The sequence below is a fragment of the Rhincodon typus genome, chromosome 17, assembly GCF_021869965.1.
Source record: "Rhincodon typus isolate 14 chromosome 17, sRhiTyp1.1, whole genome shotgun sequence".
Classification (NCBI taxonomy): domain Eukaryota; kingdom Metazoa; phylum Chordata; class Chondrichthyes; order Orectolobiformes; family Rhincodontidae; genus Rhincodon; species Rhincodon typus.
The window spans coordinates 467,012-489,522 of NC_063348.1; the positions used below are offsets into that span (position 1 = coordinate 467,012).

General features: G+C 45.9%; 1 protein-coding gene across 2 annotated transcripts in view; it reads right to left on the reverse strand.

The window, feature by feature from the left end:
* Positions 1-3,598: 3,598 nt before the first annotated feature.
* pacsin3 (protein kinase C and casein kinase substrate in neurons 3) overlaps positions 3,599-22,511 on the reverse strand; it is a 20,351-nt gene continuing 1,438 nt past the window's right edge. Inside the window, exons 3-9 of one of the 2 annotated variants that reach the window (XM_048607244.1) lie at positions 21,538-21,773; positions 20,812-20,967; positions 19,262-19,437; positions 18,736-18,856; positions 15,273-15,400; positions 13,610-13,697; positions 3,599-4,336 (exon numbers count right to left, since the gene is read on the reverse strand). In XM_048607244.1, the coding sequence (XP_048463201.1) occupies positions 4,322-4,336; positions 13,610-13,697; positions 15,273-15,400; positions 18,736-18,856; positions 19,262-19,437; positions 20,812-20,967; positions 21,538-21,773 (920 nt within the window). In that variant the 3' untranslated portion in view covers positions 3,599-4,321. Of the gene's footprint in view, positions 4,337-13,536; positions 13,698-15,272; positions 15,401-18,735; positions 18,857-19,261; positions 19,438-20,811; positions 20,968-21,537; positions 21,774-22,511 lie in introns of both variants that reach the window. The other variant, XM_020518382.2, reaches the window with a different exon arrangement.

Genomic DNA, 22,511 nt, shown 5'->3' on the forward strand with positions numbered 1-22,511 from the left:
AGCACAAGATGGCGCCGATACAGTCATCGATGTAATAGAGGAAGAGGTGGGGGATAGTGCCAGTATAGCTGCGGAAGAGGGACTGTTCCATTTATCTTACTAAGAGGCAGGCATAGCTTGGGCCCATGCGGGTACCCATGGTCACCCCCTTTGTGGGAAGTGGGAGGAGTTGAAGGAGAAGTTGTTAATGGTAAGGACGAGTTGGGTTAGGTGGATAAGGGTGTCGGTGGAGGGGGACTGGTGGGGCCTGCGGGAGAGGAAGAAGCGGAGGGCCTTTAGGCTATCTGCATGGGGAATGCAAGTGTATAGAGACTGGACGTCCAAGGTGAAGATGAGGTGTTGGGGGCCAGGGAATCAGAAGTTTTGGAGGAGGTGGAGGGCGTGGATGGTGTCACGGATGTAGGTGGGGAGTTCCTGAACCGGGGGTAGAAAATGGAATCGAGATAAGTGGAGATAAGTTCGGTGGGGCAGGAGCAGGTGGAGACAATGGGTCGACCAGGGCAGTCGGGTTTGTGGATTTTGGGAAGGATAGAAATGGGCGGTGCGAGGTTGGGGAACGATGAGGTTGGAGGCTGTGGGTGGGAGGTTCCCTGAGGTGATGAGGTTATGGATGGTCTGGGAGATGATGTTTTGGTGGTCAGGGGTGGGATCATGATCAAGGGGGCAGTAGGAGGTGGTGTCAGAGAGCTGGCGCCTGGCCTCAGTGATGTAGAGGTCAGTGCGCCATACTATAACTGCGCCTCCCTTGTCTGTGGGTTTTATAGTGAGGATAGGGTTGGAGCAGACGGAGCAGATGGCTGCACGTTCTGTGGGGTAGAGGTCGGAGTGAGTGAGAGGGATGGAGAGGTTGAGGCGATTGATGTCGTGATGGCAGTTAGAGATGAAGAGATCGAGGGAGGGTAGGAGGCCTTGGGGTGGCGTCCAGGAGGATGGGGTGTGTTGGACACAGGAGAAGGGGTCAGTAGAGGGAGGGTTAGGCTCGCGCTTAAAGAAATAAGCGCGGAGGCGGAGGCAGTGGAAAAACTGTTCAATGTCCAGGAAATTGAGAAGTAAATTTGTAAGGAGGTCTCAGATATCTGTAAGAATGATAGAGTCATAATGGTAGAGGACTTTAACATTCCAAACGTAGACTGGGCCTACCATAGTGTTAAGGGCTTGGATAGAGAGGAATTTGTTAAGTGTGTACATGAATTTTTTTTTATTCAGGATGTGGATGTACATACTAGAGAAGGAACAAAACTTGACCTTCTCTTGGGAAATAAGGCAGGACAAGTACCTGAGGGGTCGGGGGGAGCATTTTGGGGCCAGTGACAATAATTCTATTAGTTTTAAAATAGACATAGATAAGGATACAACTGATCTAAAAGTTAAATTTATAAATTGGAGTAAGGACAATTTTGATGGTATTAGGCAAGAACTTTCAAAAGTTTATTGAGAGAGGCAATTCGCAGGTAAAGGGACGGTTGGAAAGTGGGAGGCCTTCAAAAGTGAGAGTCCAGATGCAGAATGTTTCTGTTAGTGTGAAGGGCAAGGCTGGTAGGTGTAGGGAATGCTGGATGACTAGAGAAATTGAGGCTGTGGTCAAGAAAAAGGAGATACACGTCAGATATAGACAGCTGGGATTGAGTGAATCTTTTGAGGAGTATAAAGTCAGTAGATGTATACTCAAGAGGGAAATCAGGAGGGCAAAAAGAGGACGTGAGATAGCCTTTGCAAATAGAGTTAAGGAGAATCCAAAGAAATTCTACAAATACATTAAGGGCAAAACAGTAACTAGGGGGAGAATAGGGCCTTTAAACAGCAACAAGCCTGTCTATATGTTGAACCACAGGAAAGCAAGTATTTACTGTGGAGAGGGATATAGAAGCTACAGAACTTACAGAAATAAATAGTGATATTGTGGAAAGCGTCCAAATTACAGAATAGGAGGTGCTGGACGTCTAAAAACTCATAAAGGTGGATAAATCCTCGTGACCTGATCAGTGGATCCTAGAACCTTGTGGGAAGCTAGGGAACTGATTGCTAGGCCCCTTGCTGAGATATTCATATCATCAATAGCCACAGGTGAGGTTCGGGAAGACTGGAGGGCAGCTAATGTGGTGCCATTATTCAAGAAACGTGATAAGGAAAAGCCAGGGAACTACAGACCCATCAGCCTGATGTCAGTGGTGGGTAAGTTGTTGGAGGGGATTCTGACAAAGGGGATTTACATGTATTTGGAAAGGCAAGAACTGATTTGGGATAGTCAACATGGCTTTGCGCATGGTAAGGTGTGTCTCACTAACTTGATTGAGTTTTTTGAAGTGCCAAGATTGTTGAAGGCAGAACGGTGAACGTTGTCTATATAGACGTCAGCAAGATGTTTGACAAAGTTCCACATAGCAGACTGGTTAGCAAGGTTAGATCACATGGAATCCAGGGACAGCTAATCATTTGGATACAAATTTGCTTGAAGGTAGGAGACAGAGGTTGGTGGTTGAATGTTGGTTTTTCAAACTGCAGGCCTGTGACCAGCAGTGTGCCATAAGGATTGGTACTGGAACCACTGCTTTTTGTCATTTATATAAATGTTTTGGATGAGAATATAGCAGGGATGGTTAGTAAGTTTGCAGATGACACCAAAACTGGTGGTGAAGTGGACAGTGAAGAAGGTTATGTCAGAGTACAACAGGAATTTGATCAGATGAGCCAAGGAGGGGAGATGGAATTTACTTTGCATAAGTGAGGTGTTGCATTTTGGCAAGACAAATCAGGGAAGGACTTACATAGTCAATGGTAGAGCCTGGGGAGTGTTGTCAAACAGAGACTGAATCATTAGTTCTGGTCTGCAGATATATAATTCCTTGAAAGTAGCATCACAGGTAGCGAGGGCATTGAATACGGGAGTTGGGACTCATGTTACAGCTGTACAAGACATTCATAAGGCCACATTTGGATTTCTGCATACAATTCTGGTCAATCTGCTATAGGAAGGATGTTATTAAAATGGAAAGGGTGCAAAAAAAATTAACAAGGCATTACCGAGACTGGAAGGTTTGAGTTATAAAGATAGGCTGGGACTGTTTGGCCGGGAGGCTGAAGGGTGACCTAGTAGAAGTTTATATAAGAAGGGCATAATAAGGTATAGCCATGATCTTTTCCCCAGGGTAGGGGAGTCCAAAACTAGAGTGCATAGATTTAATGTGAGAGAGGACATATGTAAAAGAGACCTAAGGGGCAACGTCTTCACGCAGAGGGTGGTGTGTGTATGGAATAAGCAGCCACAGAAAGTGGTGGAGGCTGGTACAATTATAACATTTAAAAGGCATCTGGATGCGTATATGAATAGGAAGGGTTTAGAAGGATATGGGCCAAATGCTGGCAAACGGGACTAGATTAATTTAGGATATCTGATCAGCATGGACAAGTTGAACCAAAGTGTCTCTTTCCATGCTGTACATCTCTGTGACTTTATGACAGTTACAGTATGGAGTCCAGTACATAGATTCAGTTGTTGATCATGCCATTGGACCCATGCTCTCTGTTAAACTCCTGTGAAAGTAAAAACCTGAGACAGCCAGTCACTCTGGGCTTCAGAATGAATTAAACCAAGTCAATGTGCGATCTGTAATACCTGTTTATTTCACACCACCTCCTGCCAGATACATAGGAGATTAATTAAAACGCAACCACTTCCTACATCAGGCTTGAAAAGTCTCCTGCTTTCCATTTGGCAAAAATATTCATTATATCCATCTCCAAACATCTCCTGTACAGTGGCTTTGTTCGGTTCCCCAGCAACTGATGAAACACGGTCTTGTCAACGGAGATCCCAGGCCCTGCAACTCCTTCAGATATTGAGATGCTCGACAACAGATCCATTTCAGCTTCCTTCACCTATTCAGAAACTCAAACACAGTCACAAGTCGGAGAGCGTGCAATATGAGCTACCCAATGAGGATAAATACTGCTCAGTTCATTCCAGAAGCTTCTATTCTCTAATTTGGGCAACTGGTCAGCCAAGACCAAGACAGAGCCAAGGACAGTACAAGTCGGGTGAGCTTGCCCCATGATTAGTAAACCCAGTTTCTTATTGTAGCATATCTGTCTAATCCTTCATTCAGAGGCGAAAATAGGCTGTGGCAGGGGAAAAAAATACATTAAACAGAGAAAGCAGCAGCAGGCGGCAACAGAGCAAGGATTCAGGGCTGCACAGTGCTGGCGGTCTTGTGAAGAGTTTGTCAGGAGCTCACGAGGACTGCATAATTGGCAGGATAGAGTCCTAGTTGTCCATTATCCAGTTGACCCTTACACCAGCCCTGTTCATCCTCTTCACCGATCTTCATGAACTCTTCACCTGTTGGGAAAGTTGACAAGAATAGAGATTGAAACCAACCTTTGCTGATGAGAAAACAAATTAGGATGTGATCACTCAGCCCTTCGAGCTCACTCCCCCATTCAATAAGATCATGGCTGACCTGTTTACTCCACATTGCTACCTTTTCCTGATAATCTTTCATCCCTTTACTTAACAAGATGTCTTACCAAAATGTCCTTGGCAAGTAAGTTTAAGGAGAATCCTTATGTATATTACCAGCAAAAGGGTAACTAGGGAAAGGTAGGTCCACTCAAGGATAAAGGAGGGAATTGATGCGTGGATCCAGAGGAAATGGGTGAGTTCCTTAATAAGTACTTAGCATCGGTATTCACACAAGGAGAAAGACATGAATGATGTTAAGTTTAGAAAGGGGTTTGTTGATATTCTGGGGCATATCAATATTAAAAGGTGGTGATATTGGCTGTATTGAAAAATATTAAGGTAGGTGAGTCCCCATGCTCTGTTGGGATCTATCTCAGAATATGGAGGATGGCAAAGGAGGGGATTGCTGAGGCCTTGAAAGTATCCTGTTCAGCCACAGGCGAGGTTCCAGAAGATGGGAAAATAGCTAATGTTGCCCCTTTGTTCAAGAAGGGCAAAAAGGATAATCCAATATCTGGGAAATTATAGGCTGGCGAGCCTTACTTCAGCTATAGGGTAATTATTGAGAAGACACTTAGGGACAGGATTTACTTGCATTTGGAAAAGAATGGAATTATTGGGAATAGTCAGTATGACTTTGTGCAGGAGAATTATTGCCTCACAAATTGGATTGAGTTTTTTAAGGAAGAGATAAAGATGATTGATGACAGTAGGGCTGTATGTTGTTGTCTACATGGACTTTACTAAAGCATTTGACAAGACCCCTCATAGTAGGCTGGTCCAGAAGACGGGATCCATGGTTTGTTGGCAAGTTGGATACAAAATTGGGTGGGACCTAAACAGTAGTGAGATTAAAAAAAATGTTGAGACTAGTGCAGCAGTTAAGGAGATCGAGTTAAATAGGCCAGGAGGACAAGAGCATGGCAGGAAACGAGGGAATACTGATGAATTAAACTACATTTATTTCCATGCAAAAGACTTGACAGGCAAGGCAGATGAATCAGAGAGGGATGGTAACATGTGAGTGAGATATCGTAGCTGTTACAGAATCATGGCTGAGGGAGGACAGGACAGGCAGCTCAGTGTTCCAGGGTATAGATGCTATACGAAGATAGAAGGGTGGCAAGGGAGGACGGTTTGCGGTGTCTTAGATTAGGGAAAACATTACGGCAGTACCGAGAAAAGATATTCCTGAGATTGTCCAGTGAGGCTACATGTTGGAACTGAGAAATAAGAAGGGGTTAATCACTTTGATGGGACTGTACCATAGCACCCTCCAATAGTGAGCAGGAAATTGAGGAGAAAATATGTTGGGAAATTGTTGACTTGCTCACTGAGCTAGCTTGCTTTCATTCTGACGTTTCGTAGGTAACATCATCAGTGAGGCCTCCGATGAAGCGATGTTGTTCTGCTCCACTTGGAATTTACACTGTCCGGTCCGTTATGGTCAGTAGTGTCATTTCCAGTTTTGATCTGTTTGGGTTTGTATATGGGGTCCACTTCTATATGTTTGTTGATTGCATTATGGGTTGAGAACCATGCCTTTAGGAATTCCCGTGCTATGTTTGGCTTGGGCTACTATGGTTGTGATGTCCAGTTAAACCGATGGCCTTCATTGTCTGAATGTACAGATATTAAGGAGAGTTCAGCGTGTTGTTTTGCTGCAAGCTGATGTTCGTGTATTCTGACGGCTAGTTTCCTTCCTGTCTGTCCGATGTAATGTTTGTGGCAGTCATGCCTTAGTATTTTGTAAACTACGTTGGTTCTGCATGTTGTGGGAATAGGGTCTTTAATCTTTGTGACCGTTTGTCATAGAGTGGCTGTGGGCTTGTGTGCTACCATGATTCCTAGTGGTCTTAGGAGTCTTGTTGTCAGTTCTGATATGTTCTTAATGTGGGGCAGTGTGGCCAGCGTGTTAGGGCGTACTGTGTTGTCTTGGTGTCGTCTATTTACTAGGCACCTGCGGATGAAGTTGCCGGGATATCCGTTCATAGCAAAGATTTTGTCTAGGTGCTTTTCCTCTTTCCTGCATAGTTCTGGCGTGTTGCAGTGAGTGGTGGCCCATTTAAATAGTGTCCTAACACAGCTTTGTTTGTGGACATCGGGGTGCTGCTGTGGAGGTTGAGGATTTGGTCAGTGTGGGTTGCTTTCCTGTATACTGAGGTTTGGAACTCCCCATTGGTCATACATTCAACTCTGATGTCCAGAAATGGAAGCTGATTGTTTTCTTCTTCTCTCTTGAATTTAATCCTCAAGAATACATTGTTGATGAGGTGGTGGGTCTCTTCTAGTTTGGTGCATTTAATGATGACAAATGTGTCGTCCATGTACCGGATCCACAGTTTAGATTGAAGGAGGGGGAGGGTAGTGTGTTCTAGTCTTTGCATCTGTGATGAGTCCTGAGATGGGTGACCCCATGGGTGTACCATTGATCTGTTTGTATACTTGACCATTAAAGACAAAGTGGGTGGTGAGGCACAGGTCTAGTGGTTTGAGTTGTTATCATTACTGATGGAGCTGCTGGTCTGCGTTCCTGCTTCTTCTAGTAATGTGGCCTGCATTTCTTTGGGTAGTAGGATTCAATTGACATGAATAATGCTGTAACATCAAAGGATATCATAATCTTGTCATTGCCGGTGTTGTGTCTATCGCCACCTGTTGGAAACTCCATTAAAAGACAACAGAATCATGGAAGAAACACAAGCCATCTGACAACCTATAATACCCACACTAAGCTGAAAGAACGAATGGAACACCCTGAACACATCAGAGAGAAAAGCACTAGACAAACTCAAGAAAGACAAGAACGTTATAATCCTACCAGCGGACAAAGGGCGCATGACCGTCAACATGAACAAATCGGACTACATTGAGAAAGCACAGGCACTGCTTGCAGGTACAAACACTTACCAACAGGTGGCGACAGACCTAACACTGCAGCTAGGTAATTGAATCACCCAGACACTGAAGAGACTAAAGGATGCAGGACTACACGAGAACGAAACTAGAAGGCACAAACACCTCCCCGCTTCTATGGACTTCCTAAAGTACATAAACCAGACATCCCCCTCAGACCCATTGTTTCCCTACCGGGCACACCTTCACACAAACTGGCCATGGACTTACAACACAGATTGAAACACCTAGTTGACGGATCACCCCATTCCATCCACTCAACCCAAGAATTCCTCAATACCCTCAAGAACATAAAAATCAGCGATGATGCTGAGAAGGACAGCAGGGATAGGCCAGGTAATTAAAGACCAGTTAGTCTGATGTCAGTAGTAGGGAAATTATTGGTAAAAATTCTGAGGGGCAGGATTAATCAACATTTGGAAAGGCAGGGATAGTCAGCACGATTGGTTGTAGGGAGGTTCTGTCTGACTAATTTATTTGAGGTTTTCGAAAAGGTGACTAAATATACTGATGGGGGTTGCGCAGTTGATCTGGTTTACATGGACTTCAGTAAGGTCTTTGACAAGGTCCCCCACATGGAAGACTGGTCCAAAAGGTAACAGCCCATTGTATCCAAGGTAAACTTGATCTAACATTGGCCATTGCCTCCTATTTGGAAGCCAATGTTGGAGGGTTGATTGAGATTGGAAGCCTGTGACCAGCAGTGTATTGCAGGGATTGGTGCTGGGACCCTTGCTGTTTGTTATGTGCGTTAATGACTTGGATGTGAGTGTGGAAGGTACAATTAGTAAGTTTGTGGATGACATGAAAATTGGTGGTGTTGTTGATAGTGAGGAGGATGGTCTCAGGCTACAGTCTGCTACTGATCAGCTGGCAAATGGGTAGTGCAAATGGCAGATGGAATTAAATCCTGATAAATGTGAGGTGATGCACTTTGGGAGGTCTAATAAGGGAAGGATATACAGATTGGATGGTAGGCTCCTAGGGAGTACTGATGTACAAGTCCATAAACTCTGAAGGTGGCAGCCCAGGTAGGCAAGGTGTTGCAGAAGGCATACGGGATGGTTGCCTTCATTATTCAGGGTGTAGAATATGGGAGCAAGGAAGTCTTTTTGGAACTTAATAAAATATTGGTTAGGCCACTGAGGGAATATCGTGCGCAGTTCTGGTCACTACACTATTAGAAGGATGTGACTGCACTGGAGAGACTACAGAGGAGATTCACCAGGATGTTGCCTGAGATGGAAAGCCTCAGTTATGGGGAGAGACTTGATAGGTTGGGTTTGTTTTCCCTGGAGCACAGGTTACTAAGGGGGATCTGATTGAGGTATACTAAAATTACAAGAGGCGTAGACAGGGTAGATTGTGTGAATCTTTTCTCCATGACTGATGTGTCTAAGATCAGAAGAAATAAGTGTAAGGTGAGGAGTAAATGGTTTAAAGGAAATTGGAGAAAAAAAAATTCACCCAGAGTGTGGTAGAAATCTGGAATGCAGTTCTTGAGCGGATGTACAGCAATGGAAACAGACCCTTCGGTCCAACTCATCCATGCCAACCAGATATCCTATATTACTCTAATCCCATTTGCCAGCATTTGGCCTATATCCCTCCAAAATCTTCCTATTCATATACCCATCCAGATGCCTTTTAAATATTGTAATTGTACCAGCCTCCACCACTCCCTCTGGCAGCTCATTCCATTCATGTACCACCGTCTGTGTGAAAACGTTGCCCCTTAGGTCCCTTTTAAATCTTTCCCCTCTCTCCTTAAACCTATGCCCTCTAGTTCTGGACTTCCCCACCCCAGGGAAAAGATCTTGGCTATTCACCCTATCCATGCCCCTCATGATTTTATAAACCTCTATAAGGTCACCCTTCAGTCTCCGATGCTCCAGGGAAAATAGCCCCAGCCTATTCAGCCTTTACTTATAGCTCAAACCCTCCAACCCTGGCAATATCCTTGTAAATCTTTTCTGAACCCTTTCAAGTTTCACAACATCCTTCCTATAGCAGGGAGACCAGAAATGCACACAGTATTCCAGAAGTGGCCTAACCTATGTCCTGTACAGCCGCAACATGTCCTCCCAACTCCTATACTCAATGCACTGACCAATAAAGGCAAGCATGGTAGAGGCAGGGACTCTTGCAACATTTAAGAAGCATTTGGATGAATACTCAAAATGCCAGGGCACAGGCTATGAAACAAGTGCAGGTAAATGGGTTTGCCTATTTTGGTGTTTGTTGGTTGGCGTAGACGTTGTGGGCTGAAGGGCCTGTTCCTATACTGTATGACTCTATGACCATTATTCTGGGGACATGGCTTCAAATCCCACTACATCAGGGGTCATAGTTTGAAGATAAGGTGTTAACCTTGTAGGGCTAAGATGAGGAGACAATTCTTCACCCAGAGGGTGGTGAGCCTATGGAATTCATTTTCACAGAAAATGGTTGAGGCCAAACACTTTGTTTTCTAGAAGGAGGTAGATGTAGCTCTTGTCGCTAAAGGGATCAATGATGTGGTGGTAGGGTGGGATTAGGTCATTGAGCTTGATGATCAGCCATGATCATAATGAATGGGAAAGCAGGCACAAAGGGTTGAATGGCCTAGTCCTGCTTCTATCTTCTATGTTTCTACATGTTGGCCTTCATCACAAGGGGATCTGAACTCAGAAGTAAAGCTGCCTGGCTGCAGTTGAAGTTCCCTTAGTGAGACCTTGTCTTGTATTGTGCGTTCGGTTTTGGTCCTTTTACATAAGGAGGGAATATAGCTGCCGTACAGGCAGTTTGAGGAAGCTGGGTCTGTATTCCTTAGCGTTTCACAGAATGACAGGTGATCTCATTGCTGTGAGCAAAATTATTACAGGACATGACAGGGTGGATGCAGAGAGGATACTTTCAATGGCTGGTGATTCGAGAACTGGGGACACATTGTCAGAATAAGGTATAAGATATTTAAGTCTGAGATGGGGAGAAATTTCTTCAAATAGAGGAGGGCTGAATCTTTGGAACTCTCCCTACCCCAGAGGACAGTGGAAGCTCAGTCATTCAGTAAGTTCAAGACACAGATTGATAAATTGCTCGTTACTAATGACATCAAAGAATCTGGGGAGAGAGTGGAAAAGTGCCACTGAGGAGATGGTCAGCAGTGATTGTGAATGGTGGTGATGGGACATATTCCTGTTACATTCCCATAAAACTTTGCATCATCAACATACTGGAAGATAATACAATATCCTTAGTGCATTCATTAATATAGACTGCAAGTAGCTCAGGGGGCAGCACCAATCCCTGTTGCCTGAATGACCAACAGCTAAACTGAAAATTTCAACAACAGAAAAGGGCAAGGTAAATCAGAAACATTACAAAAATGAAGCTGTGGCAACTGAACATGGGGCACAGATTCAAAGAAGCTGCAGATGACAAACTGAAAGGAAAATTGTTCCTCACAGATTGATGCTCAGCACGGATGACTGAGAGAGAGACTAGACAGAACAGTCCCCTGTCTGCACCCCTCTCCCCTTCACACACCTCATCTCCCCTGCAACCCCTCACCCGCCCATATCCCCTCACATTCCACAACCATACACACACATTCTTCACCATGTCCCCCAACCTCTCACACCCCATCTCACACACTCCACGACCACACACTGCTCCTCACTTCCCCAACCCCTCACAACCCATGACCATTCCTCTCCACTGCCGCCACCCCCTCACACCCTACACAACCACACACACCCCTCCACACTTCCCCATCCACGCGCTCACATCCTACAAGCACACACAACCCTTCTGTGCTCCCCCTTACACCAAATCACATCTCCTCAGATCCTACATCCCCACATACACCTTTCCCCACTCAGTCTATCCTGCCGCAACTCCCCTTGCCCACATTTGACCTGAAGCCACAAGACTTCATAAGGTCTGGAGTCAATGTTGATGTCTCCCAGGGCAGCTCCTTGCTGACTGTATACCATCTCTGTGGGTCTGTGCTGTGGGCCATCAACAGCAGCAGAATTGTACTTCAGCACAATCTGTAACCTCATGGCCTGGCATATCCCCCACTCAACCATCATCATCAAGCCAGTGGAGAGTGCAGAAGGGCAAACCAGGAACAGCACCAGGCATAACTGAAGATGAAGTTTCAACCTGGTGAAGCCACCAAACAGGACTACTTGCACAGCAAACAGCAAAAGCAGCAAGTGATAGACAGAACTAAGCAGTCCCACTACTAACAGATCAGATCCAAGCTCTGCAGTCCTGCCACACCCAGTTGTGAATGGTGGTGGACAATTAACAACTCACTGGAGGAGGAGGCTCCATAAATATCCCCATCCTCAATGATGGAAGAGCCCAGCACATCAGTGCAAAAGATAAGGCTGAAGCATTCGCAGCAATCTTCAGCCAGCAGTGCTGAGTGAATGATCCATCTCGACCTCTTCCAGTGGTCCCCAGCATTACAGATACCAGTCTTCAGCCAATTCGATTCACTCCACGTGATTTCAAGAAATGGTTGGAGACACTGGATACTGCAAAGGCTATGGGCCCTGATAATATTCCGGTAATTGTACTGAAGACTAGTGCTCCAGGACCTGCTGCTCCCCTAGTCAAGATCTTCCAGTACAGCTATAACACAGTCATAACATGCCAGAATGGTCACTTCATGGCACAGGCACACCCTGGCAAACACTCACAATGACACAGTCATATCATGGCACACTCACTTGCACAGTCATACGTCCGCACAGTCCCTGCCAGAATTATTTTCAATTACAGGCAAGCAGAGGCAGACATGAGAATAAACTGAGTCATCCACTTGTTAACCAGATTCATGCAGTGAGTGCTACGTGCAGGATTAGCCAGGAGCACTGACATTCACAGCACAGCAGAAATGGGGGTGGCTCATACATTAACCTGGAACCACAGGAAAATTACAGCACAGAAAGAATCCAATCAGACATTTGAGTCCTCCCTCAGCCTCTGGTCCACAGCCTTGCAGTCTGCTGTGCCTTATGTGCAGATCCAGGATCCTTTTTAAAAGTGTTGGAGACTTCCCCTCAATCATCAAACTGGGCAGTGAATTCCAGACAGTCCTCAGAGTAAAAAAGCATTTCTGTGTCCCTTCTTTAACAGATCACTTTAAACCTGTGCCCCCTGGTCATTGACCTCTCCTCTGGGGAAAATAGGGTCCCCCAGCCCACTCTGTCCAAACCCTTCACTATTTTGTACATCTCGATTAAGTCAGCTCTCAGCCTCCTCTATTCGAACAAAAACAACCCTGGCTGCCCCAATCTTTGTTCTAAGCTGCAATTTCCAAGCCCTGGCAACATTCTTGTAAATCTCCTCTGTACTGTCCTCAGACTAATTATCTCCTTCTTGGAATGTGGTGACCAGGACTGGACCCACAACTCCAGCTCTGGTCTGAGCACAGCCTTGTATCGTTCCAGCAACGCATTCCTGCCTTTGCATTGCATCCCATATACCTTCTTTACCACCTTCTCCACATTTCCCGTCACCTTCAGCGATCTGTGGAGAGGGATTCCACATTCTCTCCCCGCCTTCATCCACTTCGATACCTTCCTGGTGTGCTATGTTCCCTTGCTTTGGTAATGTATAACTTTATATTTCTATGATGGAATTCCATTTGCCACTTTTCTGTCCACTCAACCAAACTATAGATAACACTCTTTAGCCAAGAGCCACCCTCCATACTTCCAGCAACTCAGCTAATTTTTGTATTGTCTGCAAATTTCCCAAACATGCCTCTCACACTAAGTCTAAATCATTAATATATACCAGAAACAGCAAGGGGGCCCACACCTTCTGTAATGACACACAAGTTGTCATGATGTCTGATGCACTAGTACAACATTTTTGGGCTGTCTGCAGGAGCTGAAGAGGACAGTGAATCAGAGTGTTGGCTATATGGAAACTACCGACATCATGGACCAACCAGTCTCCCTGTTTGGACATTGTTAGTTGGATCACTGTAACACTCTACTGTCTGGATGTTTCAATAGTTTGGATGCGGATGATACTGGGAGAGATACAGTATATGCTGTTGGCTCCTCATAATCAAACACAACGGGAACATGCAGAGCATCTACAGCTTGCCATGCAGCACTGCGGAACAAGACCAATGTGTGTTAGTGTGTGAATACCTGCCGAGAAGCTTAGCTCATCAGCCTCCTGCCCCGTGTAATCATACAGTGCTCGAACCCGGACCACAGGTACCTTCTCCTCATCCTCCGAGCACAGAGTCGACACATATTTCCTCGGGCTGTCATCATCTGACCAATCGGATGAGTAATCTTTAACTCCACTGTAGGACAATACACAGATCAATGGGACTTTATAGTACGTATGTGTATGGATATTGTATGTAGTAGAGGTGGGGAGAGAGACGGTGGGAGAAAAAGGAGACGGGGAGAGATATAGAGAAAGCAGACAGGGAGCAAAGGAGAGAGTCAGAAAGAGGAGACAGGAGAAAAGAGAGAGAGAGACAGACAGAGAGAGAGAGGAGACAGGGAGGGAGACAGAGGGGACAGGGTGGGGGGAGAGACAGAGAGAGGGAGGGGAAGGGGAAGAGGGGGGGGGGGGGAGAAAGAGAGAGTGAGGAGAGAGCGAGAAGACAGAGACAGAGAGAGAGATTGAGAGAGAGAGAAGTGGGAGACGGAGAGAGGTTGAAAGATGAGATGAGACAAGAGAGGAGATGGCAGAGAGAGAGAGAGAGAGAGAGAGACAGAGAGAGGGAGGAGAAGACGGGGGTTGGGGGGTAGAGAGAGAGAGAGAGAAAGAGAATGAGCAAGGAGACAGAGGAGAGAGAGAGGGAAGGGACAGGGGAGAGAGACGGGGAGAGACAGAAAGGGTTTGTCTCTTCACGTCCGTCTGCCTCTTTGTCCCTCCCCACAATCTCGCTATCCCTGCCCCTCTGTCTTTCTCTCTGCTCCCACTCTCCACCTCCTCTCTCTCTCCACTAATCCCTACTCCTTGACCCCTCTCTTTCTCCATGTCCCTCCTCCATCCACCATCTTTTAACTTTCTCTCCATTCTTCACTCTCCCTGTCCCACACTCTGCGTTCCACCCTCTCTTCCTCCATCCTCTCCTCTCATTCGCACTCTGTCCCCCTCCTCCCTTCTCTTGTTGTTCCCCCACCCCCCCACCAACTCCATCACCCACTCTCTCTGTTCCTCTCTCACCCACTGTTCTTCTCATTCTGTCCATTCCTCCTGTGGTCTCTATCTCCCTCCCTCTCTCTCCAGCATCCCACGCATCCCATCTCTGACCCCACCCCCTTGGTCTCTCCATCCCTCTCTGTCTCACCGTTCTCCCCTCTCTCTCTCTCTCTCTCTCTCTTAACCCATCCATCTCTGTCCCCCTCTCTCTCTCTCCCCATCTCTGTTTCCCCACACCACCTCTCTCCGACACTCCACCCCACACCCCCATTCGGCACTCCCACTCACGCTCTCTCTCTCTCCATTATCCTCTTGCTCTCTCTCTTGGTCCACCCCTATCCATCCTTCTCTCTCTAATACTCTACACTCTGCTCCTTCTCTCACTCTGTGTCTCCCCATCCCATTTCCCTCCATTCCTCTTGCTCTCCATCCCCTCTCCACGTTCACTCTCTTACACCTCACCCCTCTCTCTCGCTGTCCTCCCTTTCTCTCTTTCCTCCTCTCTCACTCTCAAAGGGAGTGAAGGGCAGGTGAGTGGTGGCCAGAGCAGAGGAGAAGATGATGGGGTGAGGGGAGAGTGGGGAAGAGGGAGATGCAAAGAGAGATAGGGAGAGAGACGGGGGATGGGTCCAAGACAGGTATAGGGGCTGACTGAATACAGTTCTTGTGGATGTTTGGGGGCAGCTGGTATTGAGGGAGTTTCATGCTCAGGGCTCTGTACCTGTCTCCTGGCGAAGAGTGCAATACGACATCAGTGGACGGGATGATGCTGGTGAGGGTCACTTCCTCTACCCCCCGACTACTCTTCTCCTTACGATGAATGGCTCGGGTTGCATCTGGAGCCCACTCCTGTTGAGGGCAAAGAAACACATCTGTGAGGGGTCACAATTCAGGGAGCGTTGTCAAGTTTGGCAGGGGGAGGGATAGAAAGAGCTGACAGAATGGAGAGGGAGGTCCAGGGAGCAAGCCATGTTGTCTCCAACAAACAATATGCGTCGTCCTATACAAGTAACAGAAACACTAGAAATTGCTTCTCGTGTTGATGAAGATCAGTTCCAGCTCCCAGGGTGGTAGCGGTCTTCAGTGACACCAATACTCCCCCATGCTGCCGTGTGCTTTGTGCCAACATCTCCTCATGTGGAGACTTCAAACCAATTCCATCGGCTATAAGGGGATTGGGGAAGAAAAATGTCTGACAGGGATGGCTGTAAAGAAACAGTGGGGAAACAAACATGAAACAGGAAGAAACAACACAAAATGATCAACAAAAATCTATTTCATGAGCAAGAAATCATCACCACCAGCAACTTAGTCAAGCAGTTAAAGGTAATACCAGATTGAAGTAGAAACTGAATATTGCAAACAACAGTAGTATGATTCCATAATTCAAAAGGCAGCTAATGGTTATCAAAAAGTTAAAAGGGAAAAAATAGATTGAGAGTCAAGTAACCAGGAATTTAAAAACAGAGATTCTAAGAGCTTCAGCAAATATATAAAAAGGACAGTAACTAAAGATTGGACCATTAGACACAGAGAAATTATCATGGAAGGAATGCAAGATGAGAACATGAACAAATATTTTCAGTGTAGGACACTGGAGACTCAGGGGTAACCTCAGGATACAGAAAAAGTGGGGACGACTGTGTTGGGGAAGCTGTGATGGGATCTGAAGAAGACTGTGTGCATTAAGACCTCACTGTAGAGAGTGGGCGCTGGAGAACTCAGAAACATAATTTGTTCGCCACAGCTATGCACACGTAAAATTTTGGGCAAAACCCAGCTCAGGACTGGCTCAGTGAAGCTCACTGTTGGTGAAGGGGTGAAGTCAGCAAATATTGGAGAGTTATTTTAGACTTAGGGGAGTGTACAGTCAGATAAGGAGACTGATCAACTAAGACACACAGTAACTGAAGTAGTCCATGACATAGCAAAGCCAGATAAACAAATATGAAAAGTTGTAATGCTTTGAGAGATTTATGAATGCCTTGGAGGCATTGCTGAGAAATCAGTGGGATCAGCCTGGGTCCCATCTGCTCTTTGCTTTGTACTGTGGGCTGTATGATCACAGTCATAACCCATATTTACTATGATCATTCTGGATTTCAGAAATAAATTAGACACACATCACAGATTGTATTACTACTCTAACATTGTATGGTAAAGTTTGTCATAGTTACTTTAAAAACTTGGGATCTTCTGGCTTTACTCCCTTAGTAAATCTGCTAGATCTTACCTTATGCACATTTTAAAAAACAAAGATTACTGGTCCTTAACTAGACTGTAAGTTAAATTTGGCGGGCTAGTCCAAGATTGTAACAAAAGGTTAGTACACAGGCTAAGGGCTTGTGGAGTTGGAGATAATGTGTTAGCAATGGATTGGATAACAGACTGGAAGAGAGGAGAGATAAACAGGTATCTCCAAGTTGGCAGTCTCTGATTGGTGGAGTGCAGTGCTGAGGCCTGAGCTATTTACAGTCAGGGCTTACAGACTGCAATGAAAGGTGTGAGATTTATCTACAATAAAATATAATTTATTTGTCAGATTCAATTTTTGAACTTAAACTAGTGGCATATAATTTTCTGCATGTCTGAAGGGGTTTAATGATTAACTTGTACATATTTCTGTAGCCATGGGGATGTCTTTTAAAATACAATATGTGGGAACTACTTCCTGGAGATTAACAAGGTTTTGTTTATATTGGGAGAGTTTGTTAGGAAACAAAGTAAATAGTGTAATATATTAAAGCTTTTAGAGACAGAATTCCAGAATTGTCTTCATGGAACATCTGTATAGCTTCGTGGAACACCTGTATAGCTTGGAAAATAGTTTTTTTAGCTTCAGTTTAGGCTGTCCTGTAGGTTTTTTAGCTGAGATTAGATGTGTAAAGCAGTTGCTCCTGAGAAAGGAAGAAGATAGTTTAGAATTATTAAATGAAAACTGAAAGAACTGTGGATGCTGTAAATCAGGAGCAAAAGCAGAAGTTGCTGGAAATGCTCAACAGGTCTGGCAGCATCTGTGAAGAAAAAATCGGAGTTAACGTTTTGGGTCCAGACCCCAAACATTAACTCTGATTTTTTTCTTCACAGATGCTGCCAAACCTGTTGAGCATTTCCAGCAACTTCTGCTTTTGTTAGAATTATTAAAAATAGGTTACCTCAGTTCAAGAAACTTAGTTGAAGAGTTCCAGATCAGAAGTGTTTGGTTAAAACTCTGGAGGGTTTATTTGAAGCTAAGAAAGTTTGAATGACAAATGGAGGAAGAGGATATCAGATCCTCACACCCAGAAATTGAAGTCACAGCTAAGTCAAATGCAATGTAGAAGAGAGAAGAATATTCTTGCTCTGCTGTTTGAGTATTGTAATGGTATTGTATTTGTACTGTGTGTTTTAAAATCTTTAAACGTGTGTTATATGTAAATAGTTTAAGCTTTTCTATTTTATCTTTAGTTCTCTTACGTAACAAACTTCTGTTGTACTGTTAAAATTGAAACTACAGCATACCTTTTTCTTCAGAAAGAGATTGCTAAAACCAAAATATATAAAATATGATCTATTAAGACAGATTTCAGTCTTGAATTTGAATTGTGCACCAGCTGGGATCGTAATAAAAGATTACTCTGCCTCTGTCAAACTTTGCTGATTATGCAAATCTATGTGGGAATGAAAGCTGTGAGGAGAACACATAGAGGCTGCAAAGAGATATAGGCAGGTTGAGTGAGTGGGCAACAACTCAGATGGAGTATATTGCGGGGAAATGTGAAGTTACTCAATTTGTACCAGAGTAGAAAAGCAAAATATTTTAACTGGAGTAAAGAATGTAAATATTCATACTCCCAGTTACTTGGTTGTGATTGTAAAAGGAATACACAGTTACCATTTGGCAAATAGCATATTTACAATATAATCCCACTGTGCTGCTTCTCAATAGCCCTGTGTTGAGCTCAAACTAATCCTAATGCTAACTGTCATACCTCAATCCTGAACAAAACCCCAATGTCCCAAATCAACCCTAAACTAATCCCCCTGCTGCACTAACTCCTATGGCCCAACATAAATCCCCAAACTAACCCCACTGCCCACTTCCTCCCCATAGCTCTGTATCAATCCCAAACTAATCCCACTGTCCCATGTTCTCTCCGGAGCAGTACTGGTTAGGGGTCATTGTGACGCGGCAGACAACTCACCTCAAACTGTGGCCAGCTCATAGTCATTCCAGGTCCGTGTGTGTTCTGCCACCAGCGTAAGTCTTCCTGCTCATTGGCTGCAGTGATGTTCTGGTACAGGTCCCGGTAGATGGCGTGGAAACTGTAACAAAACCGTTCCTGTGAGAGAATGGAAATGTCTCTTCCCCCCACCTTGATGAGAAAAGCCTTAGAGCTAGGCCGCAATGTGTCAGGTCAGCTCCAATAGTCCCAGTGACAGTCGCAACGAGCAGTTTGAGAACACAGATAGGAGAGGAGCGTGGTACCATCAGAGGCCTCAGCACCTGAATTCAACCTGAGGCTATCAGCAACCCAGTGTCTCGTTGTCCTCTCCAAAGACAATCAGTGGCCCCTCCCCTGGCGCACTCTGTCATCAGGAATCTGTTGACCATCAGCATTGTCTAGCTGGTGATCCAATGACATAAGCACAACATGCAGTCTATGAGCAGCTCACAAAACCTGGAGGAACCCTCTTCTTGCCCACAGCTCTGAGGTTCAACCCTCTCACCTGTCATTGTTGGAGAGGTCGAGGTGTTTGTGGAAGTCCAACAGGATGTCCTTGAAGAATTGGAGTCGCTTCCTCTCAAAGTCCTGGCAGGTATCAAACACTTGCTCCATGTCCTCCATGTATTTGGGGTTGTATTTGTTCAGCTCCTCCAGAGCTTTCACATAATGTTCTTGGCCCTAAACACAAACATGACAGCTTACCACAACGCTCACACACACTGTTCCCCTGCCCAGCCTCCCCTCCAACCCCTCACCTTTAGCCCTTGCCTCCCTTCAATAGTTCACTTTTAACCCCTGCCTCCTCTGTAATTATTCACCTCTAATGTCCACAATCTTTCTTCTGATCTGTAAAGACTGTGTCTTTCTCTTACTGTGCATTTTAAAATAGTGGACTGAAATGAGAAACCGGTGGTTTGAAAAAATGGTTGCATGGTTTGAAAGCAAGGAACGTGGTACAGACCTGACAAGCATTGTAAATAGATGTGAGGACAAGCTGTAATGAAGTGATTGCAGACCAAATGGAGCTCTGTTTGCTAACAAGAATTAGATTGGTCAATGGACTAGTGTCCAGTTATCGATGACAAAAGCTGTTTCGATCCCCACCAGCACAGGAGCTGTCTCTCTGTTCTCTGCAGTGAAACCCCACTTTAAACCCAAAGAAAGTTGATTTATCTTTCCTTCAGCGATTGCTGTGAGCTGTGACTCTTAAATAATAAGTCAGAGGCCTTTGATGAATTAATCAAGCACCCTATGCCTCTTACAAATTAGTGAAAGCATCTGAAGAAGGAAGACTGAGGGAAAAAAAACCTAATCAGCGGATTAAAAACTCAACTGATCTTGTGAATAAAGAGTATAGAACTACTTTCCCAGTTTCCCCTCTGTCCATGTGTATCTCTTCCCCACCTCCATCTATGTCTGCCTGTCTGCAAAAGAGAGAGTAGATAACGGGATTAGAGTTTTGAGTTTGTTGTGTTATATGATGCCTGTTCACAATGTTTACCTGTAGCTAAAGTCTAGTGACTGTAATAAATAATCATTCTTGTTCAGAAACCTGCTCCATGCTTTCTAATAACCTGGGTGAGAGTATCAGGGAAATGATGAATTTTGTATATTTGTGTGTGATGAACTTCTCACCTTTTAACACCATTCCCCTGTCCCCAGCTCCCTCCGACTTCTGACTTCTACCCTATACCTCTAACCCTTTGCACCTTCCCCGCCAACCCAGTCACCTCTAACACCCAGCCCTCTCTTCGTCTCATTTCTCTGACCACATTTAACACTGCATCTCCACTGTACCCCCACCTTTAACCCCTTCAGCTTCCCCTCTATCTCCCCCAATGTCTCTGACCTCTCGTCCTAAAACCTCTGACGTGCCACAACCCCATATGTCTCAATACCTTCCTACTCTCTGACCACTCACCTTTCATTCCCTCATTTTCACCCCTGACCATTCAGCTCTATTCCCTCATTCCTCCAATCTAAGCACTCACTGGTGACCCTTACTCCCACCCATCTTTGCCCCGAATCTCTGTCCCCCTCTCTCTCCCTCACTTTCTCCACTTCCTGTGAGCTCCTCTCCGCACGCTCCTCCAATTTACGGAGTTGATCACGGGATAAGGATTGGTCAGCTCTGCCATTGGCCTCTCGAGTGCGTGCAGTCCTCTCCTCCTTACGTGCACTGTAGTAACTGTGCTTGGCCAGTTCCACCTGGAACAGTGAGAACACACCACACTCAATGCAGACAGCAAGACCACAGCAATAGACTCCTAACCCACACCAACCCCTCACCCACAACCTAGCCGCTTTCCCTCAGCCCAGTCCCTCTCCCTCACTCTCAGCCTAGTCACACACCCACAGTGGGGGATTGGGGGGGGGGGGGGGGGGTGGGGGTGAGTGAGTGAAGGAGTGAGAGGGGAATTTGGGGAGGGAGTGGGGGTGAGTAGGGTGGGGAGGTGCTGGTGGTGAGAGAGGAGTTGAGGGGGAGGTGCCGTGTGTTGCGGGAGTGGAGTACAGGGAGTGGAGTAGGAGAAGTTGGGGGGGGGGGGGGAGAGGGGAGTTGGGGGAGCACGGGGCTGTGGAGAGGGAGCAGAGTGGGAGTGAAGCAAGTGGAGGTGGGGGAGTGTTGGAGGGGCGGGTGGTGGGAGCGAGTAAGAGGGCAATGAGTAGGAGTGAGGGAGGAGAGGTTCAGGTTAGGGTTGCGGAGCTATTGAATGGGAATATGATTATTCACCTCCCAGAATCAGTGAAGCACATGGAGCTAATGAAGAGGGAGCTCACCTCCTTCAACTTCTTGAGCCAGGGTTTCTGAGCTTTGCGGAACTCCTCGTCGGCCTCTCTTGTCTCCTTGAAGCCCCCAATTAGCTGTTTGTGGAAAGAGTCCTTCTGCCACTGCTTCACTCTGTCCGAGTCCACTCCAGACAACTGCGCTTGAACATCCAGGTGTAGTGCACTTAGCTTGTCTGCTGCTGTCATGAACGCATGCCAGGCTTTCTCTACAGTGCCATACTGTGCTCCTGGGTATGAGGGGGAGGCACAGCAGTCAGTGGGGTGGAGGGAGAGATTGCAAATGAATGAGGGAGAGACAGAACGATTGAGTGAGAGAGAGGGAAAGCGAGGGAGGGAAAGCATGAGAGAGAGAGAGAGAGACACACACAATGAGAGGGCAAGAGTGTGAGCAAAAGTGAGACAATTCAGAAGTGCAAGATAGAGCAACAGAGATGAGACAGAGACAGGAGGCGAGTGGGAAGAGGGGGAAACGTGATTGGGTTATCAATGAAAATAAATATCCAACCAGACTCAGAGTGCACATGTAATCCAAAGCCCAAGGATGCTTTCTGCATCCACCCACCATCCACCGCCCGTTTCCAGCTCCCCCCATCCCCCCACCCCCCCACGACCCACCACCCGTCCGGTACCCCCCACCCCCCCAACCTGCTCCCAGACAATCATCCTCCCTTCCATTCCCAGAAACAGCACCTCTAATCCCTCTATCACCCCTAATACCCTTCCCAACAGCCAGTGACACAGTAAACAGCTCAATTCACCTCCAAAACAGCTACCTCAACTGATACTGACACTGACATAGCTCCCAGTTCACTCTGAACTTACAACCTCTGAGCCAGAAACTCAACCATTCAGATTTCAGTCCAAAATATCACAAATTATACATCCCCATGAAACATTGATGGAGTGCTGCTCTCAGAAGGTCAGAGCTGAGGGAGCGCCGCACTGTCGGAGGGTCAGAGCTGAGG